Here is a 15,365-nt window from a genome sequence, read left to right as displayed (position 1 = left end):
CAGTTCTTCTTTTTTATATATAATATAAAACTGATTTTATCAAAATGTTACAGGAGCTGCTTTTAGTTATGTCATTTAAATGTAAATACCTATTGCCTATGCATCTCTCACTCCTCACATTCATTGTTACATGAGAAGAGTAACTGATATAAATATTTTTCTCTTGATATACATTAGCCAACACTGAGTATTCTTGCTGAAACAATAAAGATATTAATAGATTAGTTGATTGACAGAAAAGTATTATTAATTTACAGTTTTGATAATCATTTATGAAGAAAAAAATTTTGTACAAATTTCAGGATTTTGAAGTCTTTGTACTTGACTTAAATATTACTATTTTATCCTTCTTTATCCGTCACCTCTACTTCATTTTAGAGAGAAATATTGTACTTTTAACTCCCCTGTACATTTATTTGACAGCTGTAGTTACTTTTAAGATTAAGAGTTTACATACAAAACCATGGGCATTGATTTTGGGTGGATGCAATGGACACATTCCCCAAAAGTGCATTTTGACAAAGTTAAAGACATATACACCATGAATTAAAGCAGAAAAGACACAAATCAGTGCACAATGATTCACCAGAATGAAGAACATTACATTCCTGGCAGAGGACTGTCAAACTTACTTGTTTCAGTGCTGAAACAAAACCTACACCCTTGTATAAAACATCAGCTGAGAACATAATACAGTATTGACTAAGCTGCCATTTTATGAATAATATATACAGTGTACCTCCAGCAGCTACAACATTAAAATGCTACGTACACTGCATTAATGCATCATTGAAAATAAACCAATAATATGTAATAACACTGATAGTGCACTATATAATGAGTACTTTTACTTTTGAATGTACATTTTGCTGAAAGGTCAATGAGAAAAAATGGCACTGTGCAACACTCTAGGGTTAATTTATCATTATTTTATGTGAAGCATTTGTACACAGGAAGAGAGTACAGGTTTCTATTATATTTTTTGTTATGGTGTTTTTTCTTTATACTTTCCCTTTTCTAACCCTGACAAATTGTCTTATTGCTGCTTTTATGTAAGTAAAAGATCCTAACACTTCCTCCACCTCTGGCTGAGGATGTTTGCATGAAACCCAACTTGACGCCTCTGTCCGGGTGATTTCATGTAGCAGAGCGCCCCCCAGTGTTCATCCGCAACATCTAGCGATAAGTGACACTCTGGGAGGGGAAGCAGAACAAACTGTAAGCTGCTGGCGGATCCATCTTGCTCGAAAAAGAGGCGAGAGTGAAGGCTTTTTTCAGTTTATCACCTAAAATACTGTATCGTTCCCCGTTAACCGCGCTGGGGAGCCCGAGGAGGGGCTGTGCCGCTGTTTGTAGGATGTCCCGACATGAGGGTGAGTTGATAAACAGGTCCACAGCGCCTTGGTTGGTGGCTACATTACCTGAGTAGCTAGCTCCTCGGCTAGCTTTGCTAAGTGCTTATTCAAGTCAGCCGCTTTTCGCGGCTTGTTTTCAGGCTTGTCTCAACACACGTCTGCTGTCAGCAGCTCTGGCGCACACACATCTCTTATATATTCTAATTTGAAGAAAAAGGTTGTTACTTCCCATAACATGTTCGCAATGATACGGCAACATTGCGGAGCTTAGCAGCTAGCCGTTGCTAGGTACTGCGTTACCTTACATTAGCTGGGCTAGCGAGCAGGCTAATGTATGCTAACATTTGAAGTCGGTGGTGTGGCTGCGACTTAACGTTGCTTATACCGGCTCCTACAGCCTCATTAGTTGTATAGTATACGTAACATTATGTCTGTTATAATTTTTTGCTTTTATTTTGGGTTACGTGTTAATTTAAGAGCCCGTAGCTGTAATGTTAGCGCCATACTGTCCCGTCTGGTCACATAACCTACTGTTGTTAGCGAATGCACTGTCATCAAGAAGAAAGTCTGAGGCCTCAGACCATAAACCAAACACTAAGTTAGCTATCTGGCAGGCTACTAGCTAGCTAGGGTTAAGTTACAGTATGTTTAACTGCAAACCAGATGGGAGTGTAAAATCGGCTCACTTCACTATCCAGACAATGTTAGTTGTAGCAGGCCAGCCAGGTTATCCTGTTTAATCACCTCAGAAGTTGCTAAGGTGGTGTACAATACTAACATGAGCACTATGCAGTAAGATAGCCTCAAGAGACCAAGACTAATGCCTGGGTAACCAGTTTTAAGTCGTTTAAAGTAGGACAACAAATATTGATATATATGTTTAATTGTCCTTAGTGGGCAGGCTAGCCTTTCAGATGATGACAGAGGTCTCCCAGGCAGTCAGAAATACTTGTATAAGTGGAAGAAGGGGCACAGTTTTTATACCACTCAGGTGGTCCTAGTATCTCTGTCAAACTTTGTGTGGTGCGACTAACCTTTTATCAACACGTACAGCTGATATCTGCATATTGGCAGATGATCAGTTTGTTCAGGCCTGGGTTTGGTTAATAAATGAGGTTTTTTCTTTGTACTGTGAAGCTTTTTGTTGCAAGATGTCAGATCAGTCTCAACAAAGGAAATTCCCACAATACTTGCATACCTGCTATCTAATGTTTGCCAAATAAGGCATCTTTTCTCTTCAAAGGAAATGTTAGCGAGGCAAGAGTTGGAATATTGTGTGCAGTAATAACTATGATGTCTCATAGAAAATAACTGGTTGTGTTTGCAGAGTAGTGAGCCAGTGTTTGAATGTTTCTTCACTGCAATCACTTTTTCGAGAGTGGACAAGCATAGAGATGCCATTATATTTGATATGATGGCTTGTGAATAGTAATAAGCTATTTGCAGAATATAGAAACAGCTGACAATATGTCTGCTGCCTTGGTTGGCTCCAGTTTGCGTTCTCTTTCTCTTGTCAAATTTTGTCCATGTAGCCTAGAGCTAGATAAATAAAAAAGCAATATGCTACCTGACAATGTGTGGACAGTGCTATAAATGAGTAACAAACACTGTAATGAATGTGTTTGTGGTATGCCCTCTGAGCTGTGTCTTTGAGACCTTTCATGTAAAGCTCACTGGAATGCCAGAGTTCTTCATTACTGGCACTTGTGGGTTGGTGCCACTCCAAAACACATGCTCGTGTAAGTGAGACTGGCCTGCAGATAGACATTGCTTTCTCACAGTCAGTCCTTCAGACAGACTTATAAGGAATTTGTAACTTTATTGTGAGGTCCACATATTTGATTTTTACACTCCTCTATTCTCTTTTTGCAGGTGTGAGCTGTGATGCATGTTTAAAAGGGAACTTTAGAGGACGACGGTTCAAGTGTTTAATTTGCTACGACTACGACCTGTGTGCATCGTGCTACGAGAGCGGAGCCACAACAACAAGACACACCACAGAGCACCCCATGCAGTGTATATTAACCAGGGTAGACTATGGTAAGGACCTGTTTGAAAGCCAAGTGGCTGAGCATACAACAAATTCATCATGCCATGATTATTTTACTCCTTCACTGTAGCATACTGTGTCATCACAAATCATTCGCCATGATATTAATAATTAAATTATTGATTGGCAAATAATAATGATTGCTCTGTGTACTGTGTTTTTGCAGACTTGTATTATGGAGGAGACACCTTTTCAGTAGAGCAACCCCAGTCATTCACATGTCCTTACTGTGGCAAGATGGGCTTCACGGAGACGTCCCTTCAGGAGCATGTCACCTCAGAGCATGCAGAGACTTCCACAGAGGTGGTGAGTACACAACACATATTAAGGGAGCGTGGCACAAGGTTACGGGTTCAGTCATTTTGTGAATTTGTCATCAATAATATCTCAATTGTTTCAAATGTTGTCTATGTGGCTGTAAGCAGCTCCAGCAGCCTAGTTTATATCTGCCATCCACTGACGTACTTTATATCGTAGTCATTAGACTGTGCTGTTGCTGTCCAGCTCTGCACTTCTGTCAGCTAAAATGACTTCCAAGAAAGTACAAGCAGAAGACATTTATGGATTACTTGTTGTCAGAGCAGGATTTTTATGAGTGTTGTCCACTGCTGAGTAAACTGAGCAAAGGCGAGGCAGAGGGTCAGACAGCTGCTGACAGTGCTGACATCTACCTGGTTGGTCTTGCGAACAACGGCAGCCCTACCAGCAGTGACGGGGGAGAAAAGAGAGCCTTGCAGTCCACAGCTAAAGCCAACTAGTAGTATCTGTGCTCCAGCTGACCACCTGCACCAATTGAAGCCAGGTCACTGTGCTGTGGAGAGTTCCCCTGAGGATTGTTTTGTTGGATTTTGTTGCAGATACCACAGCAGAGAGTGTCATTGCGTTAAGTGAGGGGTTTTGATGGATAATGTCGCCACCATTCTATACTGTCTGTGAGTCCACAAAATGACCAAAATCAACAATTATTCCATCTCTCAGTGTTACACAACTTGCCAGCCCTGTCTGTGTACTGAACCCGAAGCCCATTCGTTCCTAACGAGCATTAAATATTTTAAATCTGCTCATAAATAGTATATCGTTTGACTTTTTTGAACAGCTAAGTAATTTCCTGAAACAGCTGGCGACTGTAGTTTTTAGAAAATGTTGCTCAAACAAGAGTAAATTGTGCATTTGTTTGGGGCTATTTTTAGCTGTGGATTAATTTGTGCACATTTGGTGCGCTAATGAGTATTTACAGCAGCAGTATGGTGTATGTGGGATTGGCTCAAAATAAAGCACAGTGACCATATTTATCATAATGAAGATGCAAGTCAGCCAGTACAACAGTGTGCCTCATTGATGTGATTATAATAGTTTTTAGACATCAGTGGGCAGTGGAATAAGATATTCGGTCATTGTCAATAAGGAAAATGTAGGACAGTGCTATTCTTGTCTTTTAAATAGTTTTCACAGATGAACCAGAACATAACATGGTGCCAACAGAAATCAGACAACAGTTAAAGAGGATTTTTTTCTGTAACCTGTTGCTATGTCTGTATACGTATATGGCACAGGGTGTCATTTGCTGGGGTTATATGTGAGAATTTGATGCACAGTAGACACTGTTTCGTACAATACGTGCTCCAATACAGCTGTAATGGACTCATTTTTACGGTGAAATTTTCTGTATGAATTTAGTTTTATGATCTGCAGTGTGTGTGCAGACGACACAGCAGTGCTGCTTCTACACCTTTCTTTCCCGTGTGTTTGATTTAGGGCTGCAACTAATAATTACTTCAGTTACAGATTTATCTGCTGCTTATTTTCTCAATGTCAGGAAACAATGAAAAATTACTGTTATAATTTCCAACAGTCCACAGTGATGTTTTCAGATGGCGTGTTTTATTTGTCCAACAGTCCAGAACCCAACGGTATTCAGTTTACTGTTGTATATGACAAAGAAATGCTGGAGCTAGATAAAGTTTGGCATCTTGTTCGGAAATTGGTGTTTAGCTAACTACTAAAATTTTTGCAGATTCATTTTCAGGCGATCAACTAATGAGTTAAATGATCAATCTTAAACCCCAAGCAAACTGACATCAAAGAACTACTGGTGACAAGGGCCAACCATTGCTGCATGTTGCTTTTGTCGGATGCTGAGAAGCCTTGATGTTGGAGCCTGGCCTTGAAGAGAGCATAGCAGAGTGTCACTTTCAGTTCAGTTTTAAATAGTAACGTTTTAGCAAAAAATTTTGTTGAGTACTGAGCAAATGACTGCAGAAATGAGACTTGGATTATACTGCACGAGTTGTATGAGAGTTTTTAAACAGACATTTTGATATAGTTTTTATGTTGTTAAACTTTATCCCCAATCAAAATTTTCCATTTTCCATGGATGCATGTGAGAAAAACAGTTTTCCTCATCATTCAAGGTAACACAGCTTGACTGATCAATATACAAATGGACATTTTGTGGGTGAAGTATTTCTTTAAGGCATTCTTCAGTCAAAATTGCTCAGCTGATAAACATGTCGTCATTGTTCCATGTTTAATCTGAATTTCACATTGGTACATTGAGCGTTTACTCATGGCCACCCATTTAGTCTTAAAGGGGAACTCCACTAATTTTGCACATCAAAGTCTGTTTACAGTTCTTTGGGAGACCAACTGTACATAAGGGAAAAAAGCTGTATACAGTTTTTTGGGCTTCCAGAGGGAGTCATGTAAAGTTGATTGTCCTCAAGTGATGTCACCAGAGTCAGCGGCGCTTGGGGCCGAGGACTGCAAATTTGAAAACAAAAAATATCTGGGGGTGGACCTACTCCTCATCTCTGCTCGTAACTACATTATCTTGAATCTCTGACTGAACTGTTGCATTGTGGGTATTGTGGGCACCAGTTTTTGACAAGGAATTTGTGAAATATAAAAGATGGCAAAAAGATTGTTCTGTTGCATCGGTTTTGATCCTTGTTTTTATTGTTCATCGTGAGCAGATTACTTTTTTAACTAATTTCATTGGTTATTATTTAAACAGCCCTGCAGTTTGAACTTTAAGTATGTACAATGGCTGCTCTCAGATGTGCCACTGGTTACGATGCTGCAACATTTGAACAGAGTAAAACTGCACTCTAAAAAGATAGTAACAGTGTTGCTTAGTACTTTCATTTTGTTTCATTGTTGGGTGGTGGACACGACATTTTGTTTTTGGAAAAAATATCTCAAACAGAAACCCCTCTTACTCTCTCATTTCAGATTTGTCCAATATGTGCTGCCTTGCCAGGAGGGGATCCCAACCATGTCACAGATGACTTTACAGCTCACCTCACACTTGAACACAGAGCGCCAAGAGATTTAATATCCTTCCTGTGTCACCACACACTAGTGTCTACATAAAGATGTTTTCATATGTTTTAAATAAATACTAATACTATACTTTGTGTGACATTACTGTATTGACCCTTAACAATCCTTGTTTACGATGAGTCCAGCAGTGTTCGACATGTACGCAGGATGTTCCACCCTGGACGAGGACTGGGAGGTGCCAGAGCACGACGGACAAATATGCACTTTACTAGCGGCTCCACGGGGGGACTTTCATCCTCCTCATCACAGAGCTCCACTTACACCCCCAGTAATAGAGAAGCAATGGACCCAATTGCAGGTGAGAAGCAAGCTTATACAGGTGTACTCTGCAGGTTATACTCCTCACCCTTAAGTAGAGTTGTATTATTTACTGGTACCCTCTGTTGGTAAAAACTTATCACATACCATCAAACCTTTGTATTTTATGACCGATAAACATCCATTTCCAATCTACAGGTCAACACAAACTTTTTTGACCACTTGTGTTTTTTTTATTAACCTTATATGATCTCTCATGAGTATTATTTGCCATACATTAAGTTTTTGTGGTGTTGTTTTAGAAGGATGATCAAGTGTGAACAAGTTAACAATAGTACAAAGTTTATACTTACTGGTACGTCAAAAAGCTCAGTATTATCCAAAATGGCTATTTTTCCCTCAGCTAACCAACAAGTATAACTTTTGCCAAAAACAAATTGCCTTTTTGGACATATTTTATGGTGGCCTTCAAGGACAAAATTATTGCTCTTTGGTTTTGGCTAAACTAGATTTTCATAGACTAAAACTATACTAAAATATTTAAGATTTTCTTTGATTGCAAAATGACTAAAATGCCCAGATTTGTAGTCCACAAAAAAATCAGTAAAAAAAAACAGGATGAGGTTGACTAGAAATGATAAATACTAACCAGGACATTTGACATAATTAAGACTTAACAAAATTAACACTAGTTGTGTCAGTATAATTTATTGTTCTACGTTGGTGTGTTGTGCACATTTAACTTGTAGTCACATTTTTTGAACAAAAAATTTTATCTTATTCCACAGGAAAAACATATTTCTTTAGCTCTGAGCTGCTCCCAGTAACCAAGCGTAGGCTGCCTTGGTGCAAATTATGTCTTTGAAGAGAGAGAGTGGAATATGTTGCTCATGTTTACTGCCCAATAAATCCACAGTTGTCAAGTCATGGTACTTTTTCCTCCCCTCTTAACTTTAAGACTTAGTGTACGAGGTTGTTAAGAATAGTTAGAGAAATAAATAATGTTACATAATAAACAGAGGGCTTCAAATAGATCCCGTGATTGATATCGACTGATAACTGCTTCCAGTGTTCAGTAATCGGCCCCAAAATCGTAACCGGAGCACCCTTTAAACCAAAATTTACTGGGTTAAGACAGTCTCTGTCAAACAAAGTCCAGCAAACAGTCAGGAATATTTCAAGTAATCTACGTTTTATGGTCTCTGATGTTTTCTTGCCTTAACTTTCGAAACTATGATGCCTGGTCATAGTCCTAGCAGGTTTTTGTAAAATCACATTGGTCATTTGCTGGCCTTTTTTCTGTCCTTCATATCTTCTTACAGATATTTACTTGTCTTTTGAAATCATGATTTATTTAGAGATTGCAAACAGTGATGCCTGTTCTTTGTTGTATCTCCTGCAGAGTTGTTGTCTCAGCTGTCAGGTGTGCGACGTGCGACAGGGGGACAAATAAACTCGTCAGGGCCTTCGGCCTCACAGCTCCAGCAGCTCCAGATGCAACTGCAGTTGGAGCGGCAGCAGGCTCAGGCAGCACGACAGCAAGTGGAGACGGGTCGCCACGCGACACGACGCAGCAACAACCCAGGCAACACCGGTACCGCCATCCCTCCACCCAGCACAGCAACTGCCAACACTGCCACCGTGGGTGAAAACAACCCCTCATCCTCGTCCCACAGCTCCCAGTTTCTATTAGCACGGTGAGTGTGGCCAGTTGTTCTTTCTTGTTCTTTGGTATTTTGATATTACATGGTTGTTTTGCTAGTATAGCTGCGCTCTTCTATCATTAGTTGTCAGAAATAGTCAGGGCTCAGACAAGTGAAATGCCTCATGCAGTTGTCTCATCAGGCAGCTTAAAAATAAATGTGATGAATTATCTGAAAACAAACTGCATACTGTATCACTGAAGTGGAGTATGGCATCAGATTTATGCCATATATTGCGAGCGTGATGAAACATGCTCATGAGCAAATTACATTAGTTCACACAAGCAGTTATTTGCTGTTACTTGCTTGATTTAAGTCTCACGCGATAATTTCACAACTGAGAATTGTACAGGCAGCTGCGAGCGAGGAACAAATCATGATACCTGCATGTATACAGCTAAGCAACAAGCACACAGAGCAGCCATTACGTGCCAGAGAGTGTTTGCTTTGCGAGCGCTGTATGACATATACACTCTCACGGTTTCACTCTGCTTTCAGAGTTGAGTCGTACTCATCTAAATCAACCTTGCTTTTTACAATTTGAGGGGGAAACCAAGGGAGGCCCTGGACATCTTATGATTGGTCACTCTAAACACAAACGCAACCACACAGATCTCCTTGTACCTTAACTGACAGCTGTAGTTATAGGAAGCCCTGGGTGTTGGTATGGCAGAAGAAATAGAGTGTCTGTCCTTACTGACAATGATTTTGCTCTTTTTTTTTTTTTTTTTTTGGACAATTTGTTGACAATGAGAAAAATGAAGAATAGAAATAGTCTTTTCCTCTTAAGATGATTTTTTAACACAATTTCAGACACTTGAGCACATCTTTAGGTGCAAATATACAACATACAGAAGTTTTTCTGTGGTTAAATTCAATCTCCAAGTTACAGAAGGCCAAAAAGTAGAAACCAATGTGAGAGCTTGGAAGACATTCATAGTTCTTTACAATATTATTAGCTGTTCCTTTGTTCTCTCCATAAGTTTCATTCTATTAAGGACCCCTGTTCAAATGTCTTGTTTTGTCCAGAGCCCGAATATGTTTAGTTTACTGTCATGTAGGAACAAAGGACCCAGAATATATTCACATTTAAGAAGCTGGAATCAGAAAATTTTTACTTTTTCATAAAAAAATTACACAAACCAATTAATTTCTTTCAGACTGGATGATGTCTTATAGTTCACAACTGATGGATTAATCATTGGAGGTCTATGTGCCAGCAGTTAATCCTGTTAGTGATCACTGTCAACACAATGAGCAGTTTCTCTTGACTCTGAAGTTAAGCTCGTCCTCCTCAGTGTCACAGCTTAACACAGGAAATTGACCCGCTTATGCTTCCTGTCTGTTGTTTCAGTTGTATTTAGGATAGAGAACAGTTTAACTTGAACTGTGTGACCTGTTTGTATTTAAAGGCGCTGTATGTGAGAATGTGGCCAAAATGGTTACTGCACTCAAATTCAAAATACTGCCGCGAGTCGTGTCCGCCCCCCCTCCCCTACAGATTCGAGGTTGCTGCTCTGTGCTGAATTGCTACGTTGTGCTCCGGCGTCCAGTGTTCTAACACCAGCAAAAATAGAAGTCCTGCATATCTGTTGCGGAGGGCTCTGGAGTGCCACAGCTGAGACGGAGCTGGGACACAGCACAGCCACAGCTGGTGGAAACACACACACAGACTAGAATTGAATCCTATCGGCTCCGCTGCCGTGCCGGAGAGAAGACGCAACCAACACGCATCTGGTGGAAACTGCTGCGTCCTTGATCTTCGGTTTTCTAGCGGACCGTTCAAGCAAGTCCGGCTTCTCTGCTGCTAATGCTGCTGCCGGGATACAGCTGAGGAGAAGCCGGCTGCTTGCCGTGCTGCTAACGTTTGTTTCTAAAAAAAAATCAGTCGGATCGATGACCCACCTGCACATGGGCTACAATGTATGATCGAAAATAAATAACAGTTGAAAGTATTCGAAATGTCCATCCCCGTCTAGCTATGATGCTAATTAGCCAACTTTGGCTAAAGCTTCCCTGTCAAGGAAAAGAGTAGTCACATTGACATCTGATTTCAAATTCTTCTCCGCTTTCAACCTTCTCCACCGTTCAAAAGCATCTCCTATATAGACCCTCGCTTTGCCTCAAGTTTTGTCTTGGCATTTTTGGGAATCATAACGAGGGCGTTTGGGTTTAGTCGCACCGTCAGCCATTGTAGCTCAGTCGTAACTGTAACTGATGCTGAGACTCTACTGACTGCGTGACTGGTAGACGGCAGTGGGTGGCGCAACAGGCCAAAACACAAATTCAAAACATAAACATGATTTGCGGACCGTAAAAAATTTTTTTTAAATGCGAATATTCTGGCTGTACTATTGTTGTCGGTGAGATCAGTATGTTATATGAACATTATTCCTTAGTCTCTGTGACATATTAGGAGGATTTTACGACTATTTGCTTTAGATTTCTTACATATAGCTCCTTTAACTGTTGTGTTTATTTTCTCCAGGTTGAATGAACCTAAGATGTCTGAAGCAGAGCGGCAGTTTCTAGAAGGAGAGCGCGCAGACCGCAGCCTGTTCGTCCAGGAGCTGCTCCTGTCCACACTGATGCACGAAGAGAGCTCCTCCTCCGACGAGGACGAGCGTCGAGACTTCGCCGACTTCGGAGCCATGGGCTGCGTGGATATCATGCCTTTAGATGTGGCGTTGGAGAACCTCCAGCTTCGAGAGAGCAGCTCTACGGGCAAGGAGCCTCCGCCGCCTCCTCTTTGATGTCCGAGCATCAAGCAGACTGTGTCCTCTCTGCTGCAACTGTCAGTGATGGGCAGCAAACAGCAGCAGTCCTCCCTGGCCTCACCCTCCTTTCTCCCTCCTCTATTTTCTGAGTTTGTTTTTGGTGATTGTAATTTCAGGCCTGTCACCATTTTTGTTACATTGTAAACAAAAATAAACGAGAGCAAGTGGGATAAATGTGCGAGTGCGCAATAGCAACTGAGTGAGCGAGCGAGAGAAGAGAAATATATAAATATATATATAAAATATATATGAAGTTGATAATCAATCCACATAACGTTTCTTTTCTTTATCAGGTAAATGTTACAGGCAGCTGTGGCAGACCTTTGCTTCCTGTGACATGCAAATGGCTCTCCGTATAAATACTCCACATTCAAAAGTCAAGAGGGCGTAGGCTCCTCTGATGAAGCTGCTGTGTGTGTTTATGACTATTAATAAATAAAAAGTGCTTGGATGGGTTACCATAACTACTGCATGCAGTTATTTGCAGCGTGCATGACTTTTAATGACCTTGTCATTAAAACTTTTTAAAAAAAAATATATCCCAAAGCTTTTAACTGTTTTTAAATGGTTATGTCAAATATGGATAAGTATTGGAAATCGAGTAGTTTACAAAACTGACATGCAGAAATTAAACTCTAACAGTATATTTTGTTAGGTTTTCTTTGAATGAAGAGAAAACAATTTGGATTCTGACGTAGCTTCTGAAGAAACGCTGCGATGTGTGTGTCTCAGCTCCAGGACGCCTTTTCTCTATGACGACTGTCGTCAGATGAATACTAGGAGCAGAAGAAAAGAGAGCCCGCCTCTGTTTTTTTTCCTAGATGTTTATGTTTAGTGATAAGCTGTTTAGGCACAGTATGCATTATAATTTAGAGATAAGTGAAAGACGCCCAACTACAGTATGTCCATCGCTCCTTCACACTAGTTTCTGGCATCCACTCTGCTTGTGTACAGGCCCAGTGTCCGACCACACGCTTTAGACGGCTTGTATGAATTTCTTTGCTGGGTAACAGGAGCTTGAGACTTTCCACACTGCAGTTTTGTTTTTTGTTTTTTTGTTTTTTTTTTTAAAGAGAAGGCATTCTTATTTTCGCTAAGGTTAGCACTTTCTATTTATTCATGTTTTGTTTTTTCTGATTCTTTTGAGCCTTGATATGAATCATGCCACCTTCATGCCTTTCCTTTTACCCTCTATGTAAAATACAATGAGATGTATATTGAATTTGTGCGTTAACTTTCATAATGGTTCTAAGACATGGGCAGACATTTTTTTTAAAAATGTAAATTTAGAATACAATAAATATAAACTGCGCACAGCTTTTGATGAAACAAAGAGAGCATCACACCTTTTGCACCTTGTGTTGTTGTTTTGACTCCACAGATGTTTGTGTTTAGCCGGCACGATTTGAATCTGTTGGTATATAAACTCAATCCTCACAAATGTGCTTGAAGAGTGAGGAACATTTGCAACTCTTCAGCCTCTAACACATTACTTTAACCCTCCTTTTTAGCATTTAAAAGTATAGAAACATTTGCTTATTAATGTACTTGTCAACAGCTGTTATTTCCTCCTGTGGGCACCAATAAGTGGAGCATTATAGTATATTATAAATCATTTAATATAGTTTACTACAGGTTATAAATGCTAAGTTGAGGGGTTAAAGTAAAGTGTTATGCTTGGATGTTCTGAGAGACCAGTTTTACATACAACATAAAGTATAAAATCAGACCATAAGTCAGTAACATCGAAACAGAATAGCAGTAACAAAATGTGCTCATTTGAGAAGTGTTCAGATTTTTTCTGTTAGTAGATTTGTGTTAATGAAATGAGAGACAAAAGGGTGGTTTTATTATGCATTATATATTTTGTTCTTGGGACAGACACTGAAGCTTCCCTTAGAGTGTCAGTAGGTGACCCCTCATGACAGGCGTGAGATAAATCTGTTGAGGAAGACGCCCCTGATGGACTGGCCCAACAACTGTCCACCAGCCTGACTGGAGTACCATTAAGAACTGCAACACCCCAAGGTAGGTCACACACCATGTGGCTTCATTTTTCAGTCTATAAACTTCATGGGTGGCAACTGTCACAATATTGTAAATATACATACACACACAAGCACGATATACAGTTAACTAGCTGTTGCCACTGTTCGTGTGTGTGTGCGTGTGTGTGTGAGGGCAGCTGTCCTCGTCACTCCTCCACTCCTCTGTAGTTATTCTTAGAAACAAATGGTGCCCGTCAGATACCTTTCATGACACATGTTGGGTCTTTTTAAAGCAGCCAAGCCAAACAGACTCAATGTCAATCACACCTTGACAGGCAGTCTGCTGCTGTGTGGTGCTCACATTGTCCAGGGATGACAAGCTATCAGGGCAGTAACTATAAGGAACCTATCAGTAACTTGGAGTGCTGCTGACTGGGATGGTTTTACAATAAGCAGCCGTCTGACTGGATTATCAAACACTGTAACGTAACTCTGCATGAAAAGTTCAGTAGTAAAATGTTACTTGAAAAAGAAAATGATGACAGATTGAATCCCACAGGGTCACAGTTTACCAGATAAATCAGAAGTGGTGCAAAGTAACTAAGTTCAATATTAAAGTGAACCATCCAATTATAAAATTTGTGCTTTATCTGACACGAACCATTTTGCATGGTGACTTTTGGTACACTGAGCATATTATGCTGCTATTACTTTTGTACTTAAGTAAAATTTTTGATGCCTGTCTTTGACTTACAACACTACTTTACTGTGGTATTATTACTTTTACTTTGGTAAAAGATCTGAGTACTTCTCCCTCCACTGTAAATCACAGATGAATCATTGAATATTTTAACGTCTTTGGGCTTTAAACAGTTAATGAAATTAAATTAATAAGTTTAGAGCTGAAATGTCTCTTTGGTGGAACTGCTAACAATTTAGAGACTACTGAAACATGACAGCGAGTCCCACCAGACAGTTCTAATAGAAGTGGTCAGAAGCAAAAAAGGTTTGGAACCACTGCTTTTATCTTTAACAATGCAGTGTCATTAACAAGCTTAAAGGGACAGTTCACCTAAAAATTAAAAATACATATTTTTCATCTTACCTGTAGTGCTTTTTATCAGTCTAGATTGTTTTGGTGTGAGTTGTCAAGTGTCGGAGATATTGGCTGTGGAGATGTCTGCCTTCTCTCCAATATAATGGAACTAGATGGCACTTAGCTTGTGGTGCTCAAAGTAGTAGAAGCGTGCATCTACTCATGGATGAGACACTTGTGCTCCTGACAATGCAAGATGCAAACATAATGGCATGTTCTTGAGTTGTAATGTTAGTTAGCTCAGTGGTGCTAGGTGAGAGAGCAGGAGATGCATGCTTCCTTCTGTGTAGTGATGCAGTTGGGTGGTTGTAGTTTTTTGCCAAAAGTGCCAAAAATAAATTTGAAAAATTCAACAGCAGTGTCTCTTTGCAGAAATCATGACACCATTACACAAAATAATCCACAGACCTTGTTGTGAGCAGTTTCATGCAGGAACTAGCAAACTACACCCACCGACGGTACCACCGTACAGAAAGAAGCATGCATCTACTCATGGATGATGGGCTCGTGCTTGTGACAGTATGAGATGCCTCCTTGGCTGAGCTGTTACATTAGCTAGCTCAGAGGTGCTAGGTGTGAGCTAGATGCACACTTCCCTCTGCACTGTGATACGGTGGGTGTAGTTCAGTAAAACGAAAATAGTTCCTACATGAAACTGCTCACAACAAGGTCTGCGGATTATCTTGAATAACCAGGTCATGATTTCTGCAAAGAGACATTGCTGTTGCTGCTGTTGAGCCGAGTGCCATCTAGTTGTATTATACTGAAGACAACCCAGACGTATGTATGGCTGATA

At 40.1% G+C, this 15,365-nt stretch overlaps 1 protein-coding gene across 1 annotated transcript; it reads left to right on the top strand.

Annotated features, from left to right (window-relative positions):
* Positions 1-1,182: 1,182 nt before the first annotated feature.
* kcmf1 (potassium channel modulatory factor 1) lies at positions 1,183-11,943 on the top strand. The gene is made up of 7 exons (XM_049604652.1): positions 1,183-1,373; positions 3,228-3,395; positions 3,572-3,711; positions 6,637-6,738; positions 6,862-7,045; positions 8,408-8,702; positions 11,197-11,943. The coding sequence occupies exons 1-7, from the start codon at positions 1,358-1,360 to the stop codon at positions 11,459-11,461; spliced, it is 1,170 nt and encodes a 389-aa protein (XP_049460609.1). The 5' UTR covers positions 1,183-1,357; the 3' UTR covers positions 11,462-11,943.
* The last annotated feature ends 3,422 nt before the right edge of the window (positions 11,944-15,365 follow it).

The sequence above is a fragment of the Epinephelus fuscoguttatus genome, linkage group LG18, assembly GCF_011397635.1.
Source record: "Epinephelus fuscoguttatus linkage group LG18, E.fuscoguttatus.final_Chr_v1".
Taxonomy (NCBI): domain Eukaryota; kingdom Metazoa; phylum Chordata; class Actinopteri; order Perciformes; family Serranidae; genus Epinephelus; species Epinephelus fuscoguttatus.
The sequence above is the reverse complement of the archived record's forward strand: the minus strand, read 5'-3'. Positions and strand labels throughout refer to the sequence as shown.

Coding starts and splice junctions, on each gene's coding strand:
- kcmf1 (XM_049604652.1), top strand. Junction 3,396..3,571: donor ATTAACCAGGGTAGACTATG/GTAAGGACCTGT, acceptor GTGTTTTTGCAG/ACTTGTATTATGGAGGAGAC. Junction 8,703..11,196: donor TCCCAGTTTCTATTAGCACG/GTGAGTGTGGCC, acceptor TATTTTCTCCAG/GTTGAATGAACCTAAGATGT.